We start from the raw sequence: 21452 nt of genomic DNA, 5'->3' as shown, positions 1-21452 counted from the left end.
CCTTCCTGCCCAAGGTTGTGTCTGAGTTCCATGTTAATCAGATGATTTCTTTACCCTCTTTCTTTCCCAATCCTACCACTCCAGCGGAAAGGTCTCTTAATTCGCTAGACCTCAAGATGGTTCTTAAGATTTATTTGGATGCAACAAAATCCATTAGAAAAGCTCATCAATTATTTGTCAACTATGGCTCTGTTAGAACAGGCTTTCCAGCTTCTAAAAGATCCATTTCAAGATGGATAGTATCTTGCATAAAGTTGGCCTACCAAATAGCAAATAAGCCTCTGTTTGCCTCCCCTAAAGCTCACTCTACTAGGGGCAAGGGTTGGACCGATCATTCCTTGATTGTTTTGTCCCTTCTTATGCCTGCCCCATGGAGACCCAATAAACCGACCAGTAGGAAGTTGAATCGGCAATGGAGTCGTCTCCTTAGGGAACCAATTCGACCCACACTCCTACCGGGAACCTTTCAGGTGGAGGAGAATGTGGATAAGAGCTATGCTTCTCTCTGCCGGCATATTGTATCATCTCTTGATGACCTGGCCCCCTTACGTAAGGTAAGAGACAGGCCCAGGGGCCTAAATGCCTGGTTCAGCGAAGAATTGGGGCACTCCAAACTTCACTGTAAACAGGCGGAGCGTACATGGAGGAGAGGATACAGGGAGCAGGATAAGGCGGCTTATAAAGCGGCCTTGCACGAATACAAGGCCCAGTTAAGAACCGCAAAAGCCAAGTTTTTGGAAGACACTTTGGCGAAGGCCTCTCACAAATCTCAGACCCTGTTTAGATTGGTCAAGACTCTGTCTGACCCGCCTTGCATGGCGTCTACTATCCCGGCCTCGCAGGCACTGTGCGACTCGCTGGCCCTTGCATTTGAGGAGAAAATCAGGACTATTCTGACTGGACTCAAAAATTCTGAACAATCTGCAACACCCGCAGTCTCTCCTTTGGACCCGTCTGACAACCTGGACTCCAATTGGGCACCTAACAAGGAAGGTATGCCTCAGTTGTCCAGCTTTCCCGTTCCCTCGTTAGAGGAATTTGTTATCCTGGCAAGCAGTGTATCGTCAGGATCACCGCTGGATCCAATGCCTCATAAGATCTGGAAGGCTTTTCAAGAGGAGCTTTTCCCGCCGTTGCACTCCATCTGCTGTCAATCATTGACCACAGCGTCAGTCCCAGACAGCTGGAAGTTGGCTATTGTAACACCTCTGTTGAAAAAGGCTTCTCTGGACCCTCTCTGCGCGGCTAATTACAGGCCAATTTCGCTATTACCATTTGCGATAAAAATCCTCGAGAGATGGGTCACAAGAGCCTTATCCAACTTCCTAGAAACAATTCTGTGTCTGGATGCTGCACAATTTGGCTTCAGGCCAGCGCACGGCACCGAGACGGCCTTGGTCACCGTGTCGACAAGGGCAAGTCTGCATTTTTGGTGCTACTTGACATGTCGGCCGCGTTCGACACGGTGGACCATGAAGTACTACTTGGCCGTCTTCGGAGTGCGGGAGTGTGCGGTCTGGCCCTAGACTGGCTCACGTCCTATTTGGACAACCGACAACAAGCCGTGGCACTACCACCTTTTCGATCAGCCACTAGGCGGGTGAAACAGGGAGTCCCTCAAGGATCGGCAATTAGCCCGATCCTATTTAATATATATCTCCGTCCCTTGATAGCACTGATAAAGTCATTCGGCATATCTGTTGTCAACTATGCCGATGACACTCAGTTGATCTTTTCATTTGAGGGTTCTGAGTCCATTTCAAGGGATGCCTTTCACCGTTGTATGGCAGCCACAGCAGCATGGCTGCGAGCCAATGCGTTGCAATTCAACGGGTCAAAAACGGAGGTACTCTACTGCTCCTTGGACCGAACTCCCCGTACACTACCGGCCGATTTTTGGCCAGTGTCCATCCCGGGCTCGGTGGAGGCGGAAGATTCAGCTCGCAACCTGGGAGTTCTATTCGAACCCAATTTGCAGCTCGATGCCTCCGTAAACAAAACGGCAGCAACATGTATGGGTTTGCTCCGTGCTCTACGGAAAATCTTGCCACTTCTCCCACGGGGCTCCAGAGCTGAGGTAGTGCGTAGTTCCATTCTTAGCAGGATTGACTACTGCAACGCACTACTTCTGCGTGCCCCGAAGACTCTGGTCCTAAAGCTACAAAGGATACAGAATATGGCCGCTAAACTGGCCTTGTCTCGACCACGGTCCGCCTCTTCATCGGCAGCTTTGGCCGATTTACACTGGCTCCCAGTCCAGCAGAGAATTGCGTTTAAGGCTCTCTGCCTTGTTTTTAGGGCCCTGCATGGACTGGGACCAATACCTCTTCAGACTCTCTTCCTCTGGTATCAGGCAGCCAGACCTTTAAGATCATCTTCGGCGTTCTTGGTAAAAGTCCCTAAAATTAATAGAACGAGAATGGGTGGTCGCGCTTTTAGTTTTGCGGCTGCCATGCTGTGGAACACTCTCCCCTTAGCATTAAGGAGCTGTCCTGATCTGCTCACTTTTAAAAAGAGCCTTAAAACTTACTTGTTCCCCAGAGTAATGTAGCTGTTTAATAGATGCACGGTTAGGTCTCAGCGCCAGGATACCCTTTGGGTGACAGCTGCGCTCAATAAGCAATAAATACAATACAATACAATACAATACAAGGCTGCTACGGTTGCATTTCTGCACAATGTACCGATGGCCGAGATTTTCAAGGCTGCAACTTGGAAATCGGTACATACGTTTACCAGGCATTACTGTCTGGATTCGGACTCCAGGGCAGATACCCAAGTGGGCCAGGCCTCCTTGAGGAATCTGTTTCAATGCTAACCTATTGGAGTCTGTGTCGGCCTTATGGCTGTTATGTATCTTAAAGGTACTTCTGTTTACTTGCCCGCAGGATGAGGGGATGGGCTTGCTATTCTATTTATGTGCTTAAGACTATTGATGAGGATCCCCTGGAAGAGAAGGATAAGTTACTTACCTGTAATCCTAGTTCTCTTCCAGGGGTATCCTCATCAAAGTCATAAGCAACCCACCCGCCTCCCCGGGCAAGTGAACATGATACATGCAATTCTTTGTAAAATGGTCTGCGGATATCCGCAAAGAACAACTGACCTAACTGTCACCCTGAGGCATGATGGGAAGCTGGAGATCATGGCTGCCTTAAAAGCACGGTGCCAGTTTATCTGAGTGTTTATGTGGGTTAGCTTTTCAGCTTTCTACACTAATGTTTCTACAATGCAGCCCTTGTGCTGGCAATGTTTTCTTTCATTATTCCTTGCAGGATTGTGCTTTCTGCTGTATATTAAAGCAGTTTTCAAAGACTTTCTTTCTCCCTGCTTTATTGTAATGTATTTATGTACATGAGAATTCATTGCAACATTGCTCAGCATGTCTATGGGAGGCTGCATTGTGTGTTTTTTAAATATATATGGATATATATATAGAGCTACATATATGGTTTTCACATTTATGTGATGTGTTTCCGGGGTCCCGCACATGGGCGGGAATATTCATCAATCAATCAATCAAGAAATTTGTATAGCGCGCTACTCACCCGGAGGGTCACAAGGCGCTTGGGGGAGGGGGGTCCGCTACTGCTCGAACAGCCAGGTCTTAAGTTGCTTCCTGAAGGAGAGGTGGTCTTGGGTCAGACGGAGGTGGATGGGGAGGGAGTTCCAAGTCTTGGCCGCCAGGTAGGAGAAGGATCTTCCTCCCATGGTGGTTCTTCGAATGCGTGGAACGGCGGCGAGGGCGTGGCTGGTCGATCGTAGCTAGCGGGTGGGAGTGTAGAAGGTCAGGCGGTTGTTGAGGTACCTGGGGCCCAGGTCGTGGAGGGCCTTGTGTGCGTGGGTGGGGAGTCGGAACGTGATTCTCTTGCTGATGGGGAGCCAGTGCAGGTCTCTCAGGTGTCTGGAGATGAGGCTGTGTCGGGGGATGTCCAGGATGAGACGTGCAGAGGCGTTCTGGATGCGTTGGAGTCTTTTCTGCAGTTTGGCTGTGGTTCCGGTGTAGAGGGTGTTTCCGTAGTCCAGTCGACTGGTGACGAGTGTCTGGTTGACCGTCTTCCTGGTTTCGGTGGGGATCCATCGGAAGATCTTTCGGAGCATGCATAGGATGTTGAAACATGATGACGAGACGGCGTTGACTTGTCTGGTCATCGAGAGGGAGGAGTCCAGGATGAAGCCCAGGTTGCGTGCGTGGTCCGTTGGTTTGGGTGCGCTGCCCAGGGCAGGGGGCCACCAGGAGTCGTCCCAGGCAGAGGGTGATGATCCAAGGATGAGGACTTCTGTCTTGTCTGAGTTCAGTTTCAGGTGGCGGTTCATCATCCACTCGGCTACATCTTTCATCCCTTCGTGTAGGATAGTTCTGGCGGTGGCTGGGTCGTTGGTGAGGGAGAGGATCAGCTGGGTGTCGTCGGCGTAGGAGATGATGTTGAGGTTGTGTTGGCGTGCGATGGCTGCGAGGGGGCTCATGTAGACGTTGAAGAGGGTGGGGCTGAGTGAAGATCCTTGTGGTACGCCGCAGATGACTTCGGTGGCCTCGGATCTGAACGGGGGAGGCGGACTCTCTGGGTTCTTCCGGCGAGGAACGAGATGATCCACTCTAGTGCCTTCTCTTGGATTCCGATGTTGCTGAGGCGCTGCACTAGGGTGCGGTGGCAGACAGTATCGAACGCTGCGGAGAGGTCCAGGAGGATGAGGGCCGCTGTTTCCCCGTTGTCGAGCAGGGCTCGGATGTTGTCAGTGGCTGCGATGAGGGCGGTCTCGGTGCTGTGGTTGGCTCGGAAGCCGGACTGCGAGTGGTCGAGGGATCCGTTCGTCTCGAGGAAGGCGGCCAGCTGTCTGTTGACGGTCTTCTCGATGACTTTGGCAGGAAACGGGAGGAGCGAGATGGGGCGGTAGTTCTTGAGGTCGTGGTTTCTTCAGTAGGGCGCTGAGTTCGGCATGCTTCCAGCTCTCCGGGAAGGTGGCGGTGTTGAAGGAGCAGTTGATGATGTCCCGGAGTTGGGGTGCGATGACCGAGTCGGCCTTGTTGAAGACGTGGTGGGGGCATGGGTCGGTTGGAGATCCGGAGTGGATGGTGTTCATCGTGTGGATGGTGTCTTCGGTGCTGACCGGGGTCCAGGCGCGGGGGGTGGCGGTGGGGGGCGTCGGTTCGGTGGTCGGGTGCGTGGTCTGTGCGCCGAAGCTGTTGTGTATGTCGGCGATCTTGTTGTGGAAGAACGAGGCGAGTGAGTCGCAGAGGTCTTGTGAGGGAATGATGTCGTTGTTTCCGGCGCTGGGGTTGGAGAGCTCTTTGACGATGCTGAAGAGTTCCTTGCTGTTGTGTGCGTTGTTGTCTAGTCGTTCCTTGAATGCTGTCTTCTTGGTGGTGTGGATCAGCTGGTGGTGTTTTTGCGGGTGGCGTGCTTGAGGGTGGTCATGTTGTCTGTAGTCGGGTTTTTTCGCCAGGCTTTCTCGAGGGTACGGCAGTTCTTCTTGGAGTCCTTGAGGTCGTCGTTGAACCAGGAGGCTTTCTTGCTGCCGGGCCTGCTTGGATGGTTTTTCAGCGGTGCGAGGTCATCAGCGCAGTTGGTGATCCACTGTGTGAGGTTGTTGGCTGCTTGGTTGGGGTCCGTTGAGCTGGCGGGAGGGTTCTGGCTCAGTGATGTCGTGAGCTGGTCGGTGGTGATCTTGTTCCAGCTCCTGCGGGGAACCTGTTGTGGGTGGTGGTGAGTCGTGGTCCTTCTGAAGCTGAAGTGGACGCAGCTGTGGTCTGTCCAGTGGAGTTCGGTGGAGTGGCTGAAGGAGATGTACTTGCTGGAGGGGAAGACTGGGTCAAGCGTATGTCCGGCGTAGTGGGTGGGGGTGTTCACCAGTTGCTTGAGTCCGAGGTTGGCGAGGTTGTCCAGCAGGGTGGTGGTGTTGTTGTCGTTGTTGTTCTCCAGGTGGAAGTTGAGGTCCCCTAGGAGGATGTAGTCAGCGGAGGGGAGGGCGTGTGGGCTGATGAAGTTTGCGATGTCTTCGCTGAATTGTGTGCGGGGTCCTGGGGTCTGTAGATGAGGGTGCCTCTGAGTGTGGTCTTCGGGTCGGTGTGTATCTGGAAGTGAAGATGTTTGGCGGCTGTGAGGGTGTCAACGGAGTTGGTTGTGATGCGGATGGTGTTCTTGTGGACGATGGCGATGCCTCCTCCTGTGTGGTTGACGCGGTCTCTCCGGGTGATCTTGTATCCGTCCGGGATAGCGATGGCGATGTCGGGCGCTGAGGAGGCGTTCATCCAGGTTTCCGTGAGGAAGGCAACGTCTGGAGATGTGGTGTCGAGCAGGTTCCAGAGTTCCACGGCATGTCTGTGGACGGAGCGGGTGTTGAGCAGGCTGCTCGGCTTGGCGGGTGCGGTGCAGGTCCGGATGCAGGAGAACTTGCAGGATTGGCAGGTGAAGGGCCCGTGGGAGCGTCTTGGGGTGGCTCGGTAGCAACCTGGGATCCGGCCGGTGTTGAGTTCGTTGAGGGTGGCGGCGTCGTAAGTCCGGCGGGTGGGCTGGCATCTGCGGGGGCCGGGGGGTCTGGTGCTGGGCGCGGGACAGGCGCAGACGATCTTGCCTTTGGCGCGCCAGCGGCGCGGCCGCACAGCGGCCGCCATAAGACGGTAGAAGGGGAGGAGGGGTCAGCTGGGAGGCGGGAGGGTAGGCCCTCCAATGGGAGAGCAGGTGGGCGGGGCCGCAGGGGAGCAGCGGCGGGAAAAAAACACGGGCGTGGGGAGGCGAAAAACGTGTGCTTATGACTTTGATGAGGATACCCCTGGAAGAGAACTAGGATTACAGGTAAGTAACTTATCCTTCATGCCTTGGTACACTTGCACCTGGATGGTGCTAACGCCTTTCTGTGTCCTTCCGGACTCCGCTTTTGCACCCCATAAGGGCATCCTGCACACCGCAATATGTCTCATCCAGGGTCAGCATAAAAGTGAACATATTATCCCCATCCTGTTGGACCTTCGTTGGCTCCCCTTCCCGCATCATATTTAAAGCCAGCAACATCATTTACAGAGCCATAGTGACCAGCACCACGGCTTATCTTGCGAACCAGCTTATCATCTCTGTTGGCTTTGGCACACCTGCAGCTAAGTCACCATCATACTGGAGACTAAGAAGTGTAAAAAAGAAAAATTCAAGGCAGCAGACCTTTCCCATATATGCACTTAGAATCTGGAACAAAATCCAGGCATCCATTAGGACCACCCAAATGCCACTCCAGTTTAGGAAAGGGTTAAAGTCACATCTCGTTGTAGAACACTACATCACAATGCAGTAACAATCCAAAAACCAGCTACTTCTCCTATCAATAATTCACTTCATGCTTGCCTTTAATCCTGTACAGTGCCCCTTTGCCTTTTTGGCCCAGTTCATTTTATACAAGTACAGCATACATATATGCATGCAGGCATACATACATACATACATAAATTAGTGAATGGGACCCACAAAAGGATCCATCAGGCAGTGGACCAGGCCCGGTTCTAGTGGGTGGGCCAGGCCCACCCAAACATGAGCCTGGCCCACCCAAACATGAGCCTTGGCCCTCGCAGTGAATCTGCCACCGATGTACAACAATAAAAAAGTTTTTAAATGCAGATAAACTGAATTTTATGTGGACAGCGCAGCGGGTGACTGCCTTTGTCACAGAGATCATTGTGTTACTTTCAGTTCAGAAGTTTCTGTCCTAACATAGGACAGTGACCTATGAACTGTCATTAAAGAGCTGCATACAAACTTCGCTTTCTTGTGTTGTGATATAGATAGAACTTCTCCAGTCTTTCATTATTCTAATGTTGCTAAAAAGAGTTTGTTTGGGCAGCTACGGAGCGATGAGGGGCACTGCTGGAGGGTGGTAGTGAGGGAATCCGAGGAGGTCATGGGGGAGGGGCAATGGAGCGTTGGGGGGCACTGGTGTAGGGTGGCAATGAGGGAATCCGAGGAGTTGGTCATGGGGTGGAGGGGGGGAGCTACAGAGAGATGAGGGGATTGGAGGAGGGTGGCCATGAGGGAATCAGAGGAGGAGGTCATGAGGGGGAGGGGTTACAGAAGGATGAGGTACACTAGTGGAGGGTGGCAATGAGGGAAGTCGAGGAGGAGGTCATGGGGTGGGGGTGGAGCTACGGAGAGATGATGGGCAATAGTGGAGGGTGACAGTGACGGAATGTGAGGAGGAGTTCATGGGGTGGGGTTGGAGCTACAGAGAGATGAGGTGTACTAGTGGAGGGTGGCAGTGGGCGAATCTGAGGAGGAGGTTGTGGGGTGGGGTGGGGGTGGAGCTACGGAGAGATGAGGGGCACTAGTGGAGGGGGGCAGTGAGGGAATCCGAGAAGGTCATGGGGAGGGGCTATGGAGCTATGAGGGGCACTAGTGGAGGGTGGCAGTGAGGGAATCCAAGGAGGAGGTCATGGGGGAGGAGATATGGAGCGATGAGGGGCACTGGTGGAGGGTGGCAGTGAGGGAATCCAAGGAGGTGGTCATGGGGTGGGGGGAGCTACGGAGAGATGAGGGACCCTGGTGGGGGGTGGTAGTGTGGGAGTCTGAGGAGGAGGTCATGAGGGGGATGGGCTACGGAGAGATGAAGGGCACTTTTGGATGGTGGTAGTAAAGACAAATATGGATAAAGCGGTCGTTGGTGGGGCGCCAAAAAAGACTTTCGCACCATCACTAAAGCTGTCCCTGTCATGGCCTTTCTATTTTCGTTTATTTAGTTAACAGTTGGGTGATTAGTAGAACCGCAATGTGGCTGATATGAGGCTGAGGCCCAAGGTTAGCTGTGAGATAAGGTGCACGGGAGAGGGATGGTAGAAAAGTGCCTGTAAGGGAGTGCGCTGCAGAGTCAGGGGTGAGGTGGAGTTAGTAATCAAGAGGGATTCTCCCTGAAGGCTCGCACAGAGGGAGCACGAGTAGTGTCACTTGCCTGATATTCCCAACTTAGAAATCTCCTCTTCCTATCAAAGGCACATTACAAGGAAAAAAAACACCTTTTGAGAGAGATAAATTTTAGAAAGAGATTTGGAAAAGAGTGCGTTTTACTGGGCCCAGTAGGACTAAGGAGAGATAAAGGACGGCCCAGAAGCAGGCCTGGCTAGACATAAGCGACAAATCGGGCCCACCCGAATGCATCCTTGGCCCACCCAAATAAAAGTTCCTGAAGCGGGGCCTGCCTGCAGTGAACTAGCGCACAGGGGACTGCTCTAGTGGCAGATGGTGTTTTTCTTACTATAATAGGCATATGCAGGGCTGATGAGTGCTGGAGTATCCTTGGAAAGAAAGTGTGTTTGCCTCACTGGGTACCATCCTAGTAGCTAAAGCACATGGTATGCTTGCAAGAGGCCGTGCGTGGAAGGGTTCTGCAGAAAGCCCTGCTTGTGTTTTTTCTTGCAAAGTTCCTAGGTGTTCAACTTTACATACGCCCTAGTCTTAAGTTCAGAAGTTGAGTATCGGATGCAAAATTACAGAATACATTTAAAAGAAGTTTCCTAAGGATCTCGAATAGGACTTCCTGCCATGCCACCAGGAACACTCACCAGAGCAGATGCAGCACTGCCTTGCTAATATCTAAAGTAAAACAGAGCTTCCACTTTTGTTATTGTTGAGGCAATAAGTGGAGGGAAGCTCTTACCTCAATCCTGACTGAGGTACGCAAAGAATTTGTCTGCCTCGTTCATGTAGTAAATGAAGGCTCATGTCTCTTTTGGTGCAGTTAGAAGACACTCTGTGGATGTATTGAAGAGGGCACTACTTGTCCCTATCCTCTGCCTAATGGCCACAACATTTCCAAACTCTCCTGTTTCTGAAGCATTGGAACACCCATCGTAGTCTGGATATGTATCGCTTCCTTTAAGGTAGTTTGGTAAAAACGTCAAAGGTTCTGATTCAAGTGGGGACAACTGTGCCTTTTTTCACTCTTCCAGTCAACTGAGTACTTTTGAGTTGATGAATAGTAAATTCGTGCTCATTATGAAAGTCAAAACTACAGTCACAGATTTTTTAAAATAACAACATGTTAGTGTGAGCCCTTTCTAAACTTCCTGTTCCTTCTCCATTTCCCTCTCTGCTCAATGTCCGTCTTCTTTACATTCAGGCTCTGCCACTTACATCCTCTTTGTTCCCTTTTGCGTCTTCACTTACCACTTTCTTGCACACTTTTGAGCAGTCTGTAGTAGATCTGTAGAGTTTTTCTTCGTTGCCCTGATCTGGAGATATCCCTATAACTTTTCTCTTTATTTCTACAGGGGTGCGGACATTGAGAGGTGGCCTGGAGATGGAGATATGGGGATGAGCGCATACAGCATGGTGACAGGAGTCAATCCTCAGTACAAGTACCAACCTACACCAAGTAGCTATCAGCTCAAGTACGCTGTGCAACAGCTCGAGCTGCAGCGGCTTCAGGCGCGACAACTCTTGGAGCACAGCCGAACCCGACATCAGGTGGGCTGATATTCAAGATCGCTAGCACCAAGGGAACTAGCAGGGGCTCAAACCCCCTCGTAACCTACAGTAGGCCTTCTTTTGTGTTCATCGTATCCCTTGATTGCAAGAATGTGTATTTTATGCCCTCATTGGCTGCCACTAAAACAGACACCAACCGATTAGCCCCCACTCTGGAAAAAAAAATCACTATGATGGTGACATGAGTGACATGTATAACACACGAAACACAGAGGGTCTAACAGCCAAATTTGAGAGGCTACACTGTCGATACTGAGTCAACAAGATCTCAAAATATCTTTATCGCACACACATAACGTATTAATAAAGATAAAGAAGGAAAAAAGGCTAACACTACATGCATAGAGGACACCGGTACATCATCGATTATTCGTAAAATGGCTGATTAATCCACAACAGATTGTAAAGGGTTTCCATCAAATTAGACTCAATGATCAGTCCTATCATTTGGCCAAACCCATGTGCAAATGAGGCTGGTCCCCTGATCAGTGGGACACTCAGCTCCGCACCTTATTGTTGTATCAGGATTTGGTCCACCAAATACACAAACCGTCCATGATGACTGATCTTTTGATGGTAAAGTAAGAAGAAATAGTGCAACGAACAAAAAAGTGATTTAAAATAGGATGGAATGTCCTCCTTCTAAATACTTTATTCTACGGACTGGACACGCCTCCTAATTAAAAAATAGAACAGTGCAAAAGAAGACAGTGACAATTATCTGTCTACATAAGGGCCCTTATGTAGACAGATAATTGTCACTGTCTATGCACTATTTCTTCTTACTTTACCATCAAAAGATCAGTCATCATGGACGGTTTGTGTATTTGGTGGACCAAATCCTGATACAACAATAAGGTGCGGAGCTGAGTGTCCCACTGATCAGGGGACCAGCCTCATTTGCACATGGGTTTGGCCAAATGATAGGACTGATCATTGAGTCTAATTTGATGGAAACCCTTTACAATCTGTTGTGGATTAGTCAGCCATTTTACGAATAATCGATGATGTACCGGTCTCCTCTATGCATGTAGTGTTAGCCTTTTTTCCTTCTTTATCTTTATTAATACGTTATGTGTGTGCGATAAAGATATTTTGAGATCTTGTTGACTCAGTATCGACAGTGTAGCCTCTCAAATTTGGCTGTTAGACCCCCTGTGTTTCGTGTGTTATACATTCAGTTGGTGCTGGGGATAAAATCAGGTGTGGGTCTTTAAAATATATATCCCTTGGACCCTATTTTAAATGGTTTTGTTTAATCTGACATGAGTGACATGCCTGTCCAGACAAGGGAAGTGACCAACAGACAATCAAGCTGCACATTAGATCAGGGTAGGTCTTCAAATACACAGAGTATGGTTGTAACCCCAGGTAATGCCTTCTGCACATAGCCTGTCTATCTATCTATCTATCTATCTATCTATCTATCTATCTATCTATCTATCTATCTATCTATCTATCTATCTATCTATCTATCTATCTATCTATCTATCTATCTATCTATCTATCTATCTATCTATCTATCTATCTATCTCTGTCTTTCTATCTATCTTGTCTATCTGTCTATCTTTCATGTCTATCCATCTATGATACATAAGGAGTAACTGTGTGCGATGAGTGTCCTGGGGTTGTTGGGGGAGGGGTGTTTCGACAAAGGAGAGAGGAGACATAGGGGGAGGTGGACGTGCCTTTACAGCCAGAGCTGCTGACTTTAGGTACGAGTCCGTGCTTAAAAACACAAATGTGACCTTGTGTAATGGAACTGGTGCTCATGTAAGGTGCTCCAATACGATCAGGTTTGTTTATATAATGATGCAAGAAAAGAGTTCAAGGGGGGGTAGGTCCCACGGCACAAAAGGCAGTGGGGAGGGAGGGCTCCTGGGGAGACCGGTAGGAAGGCAGAGAGCTGGGCGCTGCCTGTCAGCATACGGGGAGGGTCCTGTACATATTCTAGGGATTAACAGGTAAGCGACAGAGGAATTTAACTCCTCTGCCTCCAGCTAGCCTGTTGCTCACCCTCCTTTTATTGGTTCAGCGCAGAACCAATAAAAGGAGGATCAGCCTCTTTTTTTCAAGAATGAGAAGTTTGCGGGCCATTTTCTAAAAAAAAAATGCAGGATTTTTACAAAAGTGCAGAGTTCACAATTTCTTTGCTAATCGCAATATTCTGGGGGGTCTGTATTTTTGTAGTTCGCTTTAAAAGCGGTTTTCCTCAGAGTGCAACTAACAGTAGACAGTAATTGGTATTGGAATGTTTTGGTTTTATTTACCTGTCTTGAATAAATTCGTAATAAAACAATGGATAGTGGTGAGGGTCAGTGGATCTACGAGGTTCTCGGACAGATGCGTTTACCACCTAGGTATGATTCTCCATCGGGAGAACTCCATTGGGTAAACATAAGCACTGACTAGTACCACTAACATGTGGGGGGATCACAGAGCATTTTTGAAAAATAAAAATATACACTTCTCTCTAGAAAAGGCAATTTGTTATTTTTACAGACAACGTTTTGGACAATTTATTAAAGGTTGTATTGTCCAACTTGTATTTAATTTTCTTATAAGTAGCCGATCCACATTTCAAAAGCACACTGAATAATGTGACATAAAAACTTTTTCACAAACCTTTTTTTAAAGAAAAGTGAGAGAAGAGGATGGTAATGTAGCTGGATAGGCTGAAGCCTAAAGAGTCTGGAAAAAGTCACAGCTCCTTTTAGGGAGCACATACCACCAGTGTCCCATCATGCCTGGTCAATGACAGTTGCGCCTGTTTTTTCCAGCTCATGGCAACATCATCCTGGAACACTGCGCTCAGCCTTTTTAGGCTCATTGTAGGAAAATCTTTCCAAAGTTTACTGCTAAGTGTTTCACTAGACATCATTGGAAGTCAGCAGTTTTTATTTTCTGTTTCCTGTCACACTCAAAGTTGTTTGGGAAGTTGGGGAAAACCCACAAGCTCAAGAAATTGAAGATGTTGAAGAGGTCTTAGTATTCGCAGCGCCTGTCGACTTCTTATGATGAGGCATGGGAGTGTCGGCACTCCAGGCCTCTCACTTCGGCAGAGCGAGAGTCAGGGTCCGGCCGCACTTCACTGACTTTCTCGAAGTCCCCCTCCCAGCTTAAAGGATTTTATGAGGTCATGCACCTCATATTTGGGCAGCCAGCCGCTCTGGTGCACCTTTGGGCCCCATGGTCTCGGAAGGGGCTTCCACTGGATCCTAGCTGGTAGGTTCGCCGTTGCCGCCATTCAGCCCTATAGATCCCATGTTGGTTCTGGAATGGAGCAGACGGTGAGGCAGCGACCTTCCTTTGCTTCTGCTCCAGTGCTGATGCCCCACTGCAGCGCCATCCCCATTGTCATTCCGGACTCCGACATGGTGACGAACAGGCATCGCCTGATGCCGGTTCCGGCACAGACCGGCACCATGCTCTCCAGATTGGAGTCAGTGCGTTTTAGATTTGACAGGCCTGGATAGGAAGACGAATTTTAGTGGTCTTAGGACCTGTAGGGATATCAATATCCCCTACATGAGAGTACAACTGGTATGAGAACCCGATAAAGGCCAGTGAGTTAGACACCTCACCTGATATTGGCCCGGTCTCTCCTACTATAATGGCTATGGAGTAGAGAGCCTCTCTCGCTATTGTGGTGCCTAGGGCAGCTGAGGTCTTGGACCTTCAGCTACCCACAGTGGCAGTCAAGACAAACGTGTTGATGGAGGTGCTTCAGCCGGGAGTTGCCCCATCCGAACCTTTACTCCCCTTTATTGCAGGCCTTACTGACGACTTTCTCGGGCATGGTCCAAGCCCTCCTTAGGGGCTTTTGTGCATAGGACAATTGCCTGCCGCCATCGCTCCACTCTTGCGGACCCTCAGTTTCCTTACCCATTACCCCATTCCGTCGTGCTTAGTGGACCAATTCCCCACCTCTAGGATCAACCCAGGTGCGTTCCCTACCACTCCACTGGAAAGGGAATACAAGAAGCTGGATGATACCTTTGGCAAGAGAATGTACTGCGGTCGGTAAACACTGCTTTCCTTTAGGGAAGATATTCCCATATGACCTGGGATTTGGTTGCACAAGTGCTGCCTGTGGCCAACAGTCTTTCCAGCCTTTTCATTTCCGAGGACACGGGTGCCATAGATCGCTTGGGACAGATAGCTAGAGGTCAGGCCAGTCTCCAAATCCCTTTAGTTCGCCCTAGCATCCAGTAGGGGGCTGGATACGCCAACACCTGTACTACTGGCGTTCAGTAACATCGAACTGTTGGGTTTTGCAAATCGTCCAAGTGGGTGCAGGCATCAGAAGTAGGTCGTGGTTGCTGTTCAAACTACTTTTCGGTGCCCAAGAAAGACGGAGCACTGCGTCCTATCCTAGACCTACGCCTTCTCAATCTCTTCCTGAAAAAGGAGAAATTCAAAGTGCTCAATCTCACACAAGTTCTGTATTTCCTGGACCCAGGAGACTGGATGGTAGCATTGGACTTGCAGGATGCATATTTCCACATCCTCGTCCTGCCTGGCTACAGTCGTTACCTGCGGTTCATAGTGGGCTAAGAGCACTTTGAGTTTGCTGGGATCCCCTTCAGCCTTACAAGCGTCCCTAGTTTCTTCACCCAAGTAATGATGGTGGTTGCAGCTCATCTGCGGAGGTCAGGGGTTCCAGTCTTTCCATACCTTGATGATTGGTTGTTGAAGGCGGGGTTGACCCAGCCAGTCGCCTCCCAACCCAAGATTATGGCGAACCTTCTACACTTGCTCTCAGACGCTCTCTTTCACCGCACCATTCTGGATGCAGTGCAGTTTCAGGACTATCCTCCCAAGCGGCGAGTCTAGGATATTCATGCTATAATACAGAGGTTTCAGTCTCTATTTTGAATTTCAGTGAGAATGGCCCTGAGGCTGTTGGGCCTCATGCCCTCCTGCTTGTAACTCATGCCCGTTGGCATATGCAGGCTCTGCAGTGGGACCTGAAGTCCCAGTGGGCGCAGCATCAGGGGAATCTCCCCAAATGGTCCATATCTTGGAGGGAGTTGCAAGGGTGGCTGACGGACGGTGAATGGTTCAGTGGCAGGCCCCTCTCCTTTCTTCAACCAGAGCTAACTGTGGTGACAGATGTGTCACTTCTGGGATGGAGCGGCCATCTGGGAGAGGTGGAGATCAGAGGACTCCGATATCTGGTGGAGTTCGAGCTCCACATCAATCTGTTGGAGCTTCGGGCAATTCACTGACTTTGAAAGCCTTTGTTTATTTTGCCAAGGGATGATTGTTGCAGGTGTTCACCACTGCCATGTGGTACTGCAACAAACAGGGCAGGGTGGTGTCATGGACACTTTGTCAAGAGACTCTGCATCTCTGGACATGGCTGGAACGCCAGGGCATTTCCCTGGCAGTTCAACACCTGACAGGCTCTCAGAACGCCAGTGCAGACAAACTCAATTACAAAATGCCTGGTGGATCACAAATGGCATCTCCACCCAGAGGTGGTGCAAAGCCTCTTTTGAGTAGTGGGCAGAGCCTTAGTTAGATCTGTTCGGTACCACCAAGAATGCGTAATATCTGCAGTTTTGTATGGTGGAGTTCCCAAGGTGCCTCTTGCTCAGTGACGCTTTTCGTCTTGAGTGGAGCTCTGGCCTCCTGTACGCTTTTCCGCCAATGCTACTCCTACCCAGAGTTTGCAGGAAGATCAGGAATGACGGAGCCAAAACTTATTCTTGTGGCTCTGGATTGGGCATGGAGAGTCTGGTATCCTGAGCTGTTGCGCATGGCCATCAGGCTTCCTCTTCAAGAGGATCCTCTGTTGCAGCTACAGCAAAGGGTTCTGCACCCAATTCTGAGTACCCTTCACCTTCATGTGTGGGTATTGAGTGGCAACAGTTGACAGCTTTTGACCTTCCTCCTGAAGTCTGTGATGTTATTCTGGCAGCCAGGTGTCCCTCAACCAAGTCTTAACCTGCTGTGATTCCCACGGATGTATGTCGTTACAACGCACACTTTTACAACGCATGCACTTACAACGCATTTTTTACAACGCAACATCCACTACAACGCATTCCATTACATAGCATGACACTACAACGCATTTTTAAAAACTACCTTTACAACGCATTCCATTACATCGCATACTACCTTTACAACGCATACCATTACAACGCATAATATTAAATTGCATTTAAGGTAAGTGTTGGATAGTATAGGGGTAAAAATTAATATTCTAACTCCAGGGGGTGCAACAGTAGGGTAAGTGTTGGATAGTATAGGGGTAAAAATTACTATTCTAACCCCAGGGGGTGCAACAGTAGGGTAAGTGTTGGATAGTATAGGGGTAAAAATTACTATTCTAACTCCAGGGGGTGCAACAGTAAGGTAAGTGTTGGATAGTATAGGGGTAAAAATTGCTATTCTAACTCCAGGGGGTGCAACAGTAGGGTAAGTGTTGGATAGTATAGGGGTAAAAATTGCTATTCCAACTCCAGGGGGTGCAACAGTAGGGTAAGTGTTGGATAGTATAGGGGTAAAAATTACTATTCTAACTCCAGGGGGTGCAACAGTAGGGTAAGTGTTGGATAGTATAGGGGTAAAAATTACTATTCTAACTCCAGGGGGTGCAACAGTAGGGTAAGTGTTGGATAGTATAGGGGTAAAAATTACTATTCTAACTCCAGGGGGTGCAACAGTAGGGTAAGTGTTGGATAGTATAGGGGTAAAAATTACTATTCTAACTCCAGGGGGTGCAACAGTAGGGTAAGTGTTGGATAGTATAGGGGTAAAAATTACTATTCTAACTCCAGGGGGTGCAACAGTAGGGTAAGTGTTGGATAGTGTAGTGTAATAATATGCGTTGTAATGGTATGCATTGTAAAGGTAGTATGCGATGTAATGGAATGCGTTGTAAAGGTAGTTTTTAAAAATGCGTTGTAGTGTCATGCTATATAATGGAATGCGTTGTAGTGGATGTTGCGTTGTAAAAAATGCATTGTAAGTGTAGTGCGTTGTAACAGTTGCGTTGTAAATGTTGTTCCCCGATTCCCACAACATCGACCTTCTTTCTGCACCTTTCGAAGGTCCTTCTGTTTGCTCGTTCGTTGCCTCTTGTCTGGGCGCTGTTAAAGGTTATCTATCATTCATTTTGGCATTTTTGCGGGTGCCGGACCAACCTTCTTTTTTTAAGTCACCTGTTGTAATTAGGTTTCTTAAAGGCTTGCAGCACATTTCCGCCATTCATCATGCCCCAGTGGAATCTAAATCTTGTTCTTACGTTTTTGATGTGTGCACCTTTTGCGCCTCTGTGCAATTGCCCTCTTTGGCTATTGTCTATCAAAACTGCCTTTTTAGTGGCCATTACACCGGCCAGGTGCATCAACGAATTGCAGGTGTGCTCGACGCACCGTCTCTACACCACTGTCTACCCAGACAAGCTTGTCCTCCAGACAGGTGCCTCCTTTCATCCTTCCAAAGGTTGTGACTTGCTTCCACGTAGGCCATAACATCACCCTGCCTACTTTCTTTGCTCCTCCTCACCACTCCAAAGAAGAGCTGAGAGGTCTCCGTCTGGATCCAAAAAAGAGCGCCATCATATTATTTTGATTGCACAAAACAGTTCCAAGTGAATGATCAACCCTTTATGGGGTACTTAGGAGCTAAGAAAGGAAAGTCTGTGCAGAAACACACCATCTCAAGATGAATAGGGCTATGCATCAAGATCTGCTACGTATTGGCCAAGAAGCAACCCCCCAGAGGGTTTGCTCATTCCATCAAAGCTAAGGCTGCGACCACTGCATTAGCCTGCGGAGTCCCTGTCCTAGACATATGCCAAAGAGCAACGTGGACATTTTTGCACACGTTTACCAAACACTACTTTCAGAGCAGTCAGGTCTGTTGCAACAGGAACTTCTCCTGTTCAGGGCTGCATGACTTTTTGATTTATAATTGACTTCGCAGACCCACCTCAGGGGAGGAATTACATGGGTATTTATTCTAAGGTAAGGAATCTGAAGCTAGAACTCACTATCAGGAGAACAAGTTACTTACCTTTGGTAATGCCTTATCTTGTAAAGACTCTATCCAGCCGCAGATTCTATTTCTGACCCTCTCATCCTCCCCACTCTGGGAGCCGATTGCATGGTAAGGGACTCCCTTCCCAGGACCTTTATACACCAGTGGTCATTTCTCACTGTGGCTCCGCACTCCTGGCATGGAAAGTCGCAAAGTAACTGATGTTGGGGTGGCACCTATAGAGTACGGTGCACGTCACTTCTGGCGCGGCCGATGTGAAGCCAAATGAGGCCAACTACCGACACTCAGTAGTACTGCTAAAAAACTTTCAAATCCAGTCTGATGCATGGTTATTGATTATTCTAAGGTAAGGAATCTGTGGCTAGATAGAGGCTCTACCAGATAAGGCATTACCGAAGGTAGGTAACTTGTCATTTAGCAACACTTTTAAATTTTGAAGTAACTACTGTAAAGGAAATGTGGCCACTTCACTCTTTAGTAGGCTGTCCAAACTGTTCTATTTTTTAAATGGAACTATATATATAGATGTATTTTTTGGTTTTTTTCACAGAAGAGCGTAGTTTTTGTTTTGTAAAGTACTTCTGAAACCCACACATGGGTGAGACCACTCAGTTCTTATGATTTCATTTGAGATGCTTCTGAAGGAAAATTGCCATTACCATTACATGTAAGCAACTTTTTCATTTACCACACGTGGCACATGATTTGCAGATTTTACTAACAATATTGTTTCTAGCTCAAATAGGTAATGTAGGAGGCTGGCTTAGTATATGGTGCACACTTATTTAAGTGAAGCACCTTGCACTAATCTAGACAACCCTTATGGTGATTTTTGTGGTCTTACACATCCATAGAAAGCTGACTAAGTGGTTGCTGTGGAGAGCAGCCTTCAGGCTTAGTCCAGAAGGAGCGTTAAGCAGCTTGATTTGACAGATCTAAACATGTAGTGTAGGTTAAACGAAACAGAACCACACAGTGTAGTTATGCAAATATGTCTATTTATTACATAACACTCACTAACACATTGGTATATCTCCTACCTGGAGATATCAACACAAATACACACAATATTTCAGTTGTAAACAGGTAAGTAAACACAATACACAGTGGTCTCCAGGGGGAGGCGAACCAAGTGGAATGCGAACTGTGATCAAAGTCGGGATTTCAACCGGGAGCCTCAGAAGAGTTGGGGACACCAGGAACCACCCAAGGGCAGTACCCAAGAACCCTATGGAGGCTGTGTGCAGAGTGGAAACACAGCCATGTACTTCCTAGAAGTCAATGGGAAAGTCGTGGTTGTAATTTCGGAGCAGAAAGACCCTTCCCAGTGGACCCTGAAGAAACCCTGTGAAAGACAGAATGTTGGAGAGTCACCCCACCCGTGGATACCCCAGGAACCAGGATACCTACACCAGGGAAGTCGGGGTCATAGTTTCGAAGTGATGTCGGAAACTGCCGTAGACCACAATGGAGGATTTCAGTAAAGATGCTGCTGGCGAAGACTGTGCAAGAGTCCAGTGGAATCTAAGTGTGGATTCTTGAAGAGAAGAGTCTGCAAGCAGAGGGGACAGAGTCTATGCCACTCGGAGGTGACCAGGAGGCACGGAAGAGCAATGTCCACAGATTAGGCAGGAGGGATGACGGTGACCTTATCGCTGCAGCTGTGAGGACCAGGTGACGCGAGGAAGACCAGGAGCCGTTCACCAGCTGTCCCACATCAAAAGTCGAGAGTCGAAGAGGTCAGTGTCTGGCGGGAGCACAAACAAGCCTTGGCAGCAGCAACAGCTGTGGAAAACAATGAAGGAGCAGTGTTGGGATCAGCAAGGTCCAAGGGACTCACCAAGTGCAGGAGAGTCAGAGCAGGCCCCGAGCAGGGAGCCTGCTGAAGCAGGAGAAGACCCTCGAGAGGGGACCCACTGGCTGAAGGCACAGAAGTCGCAAGCGGACTTCGAGCAGCTCACCAAAGAAGAAGGCCAAAGATCTTGGCAGGAAGAGATGCTGGATGCTGGAGCTTTTTGTAGTCCGAAGATCTCTGGAGTGCTGAACCAACAAGCCTTGGCATCGGGAAGTCGATATGGTGCACAGAGGTTTGGTCCCAGCAGTTTCGATGAGGGATACTGACCACAAAACTGCATTGAGGACAGGTCAGCCCTCGAGGGAGTTGCAGATCCACCACCTATGTTGCTGAGCCTTTCGAAGTTCGTTGGACGTCAGGAGCAGCAGACCGGTCAGCTTCATTGCGGTGCCTGCAGATTCAGGAGGGTGACTCCTTCACTCCAAGGGAGATTACTTCAGGTGTCCTTGATGCCCACAGGTCTGTTGAAGATCCTGGAAGAAGCACAGACACACATGACAAAGAAAACTTGCTGAACAGTGAGACCAGGAGCAGCAGTCTCAGTTTCAAGCGAAGTCCAAGTGTCCAGACGGTTGAAGAGTGACGTGATTTCAGGCTTGAGTCTTGTACCGTGACGCATCTGAGGACCCACCCACAGGTAAGCCCTTTCATACCCTAAGAAAGGCGTTAGGACGACTCAGGGGTTCATCCCAGAGGAGGGGCTGGACAGAGGGAAGGATACTCCCATGTCCTTTGTCCAGTTTCATGCCAGAGCAGGAGTCAAGGGCTCTCAGAACTGGCATGTAAGGAGGGCAACAAATGTGAAATACAAAGCAGCCTGGTGGTGCTGGCAAGCACCCCCACCCCAGCCCAATACACTAAGTCGTGTCGTCTGGGAGGCGGTTACACCTCTCTGTGACAGGAAACTTATTGCTCTACCTTCCCCTGCTCGAGCTTGGCTCAGCAGCTCGAGGGCAGATTCGTGTCTGTGGTAGGCAGCAGCACTAGCTTGCTGTTAGGCCCTGAAAGGCTTGTACCGGTAATACAGGGGGGCTCCCTAGGGGAGCATCCCTGTACATGGGATTCTACATCCAACACTGGAATCGGTGTTGGGGAAGGATTCCAACATGTTTGATACCAAA

The 21452-nt window shown here is 49.0% G+C and overlaps 1 protein-coding gene across 8 annotated transcripts in view; it reads left to right on the top strand.

The window, feature by feature from the left end:
• The window catches only part of TTLL5 (tubulin tyrosine ligase like 5), a 1306640-nt gene that overhangs the window by 1070472 nt on the left and 214716 nt on the right, over window positions 1-21452 (top strand). For 7 of the 8 annotated variants that reach the window (XM_085626706.1, XM_085626705.1, XM_085626700.1 and 4 more), the window contains one exon: window positions 10244-10439. In XM_085626706.1, coding sequence (XP_085482832.1) covers window positions 10244-10439 — 196 coding nt within the window. Of the gene's footprint in view, window positions 1-10243; window positions 10440-21452 lie in introns of those variants that run through there. The other variant, XM_085626707.1, reaches the window with a different exon arrangement.

Source organism: Triturus cristatus, chromosome 9 (assembly GCF_964204655.1).
Source record: "Triturus cristatus chromosome 9, aTriCri1.1, whole genome shotgun sequence".
In the NCBI taxonomy this organism is placed as follows: domain Eukaryota; kingdom Metazoa; phylum Chordata; class Amphibia; order Caudata; family Salamandridae; genus Triturus; species Triturus cristatus.
This window is presented reverse-complemented; position numbering and strand designations above follow the sequence as displayed.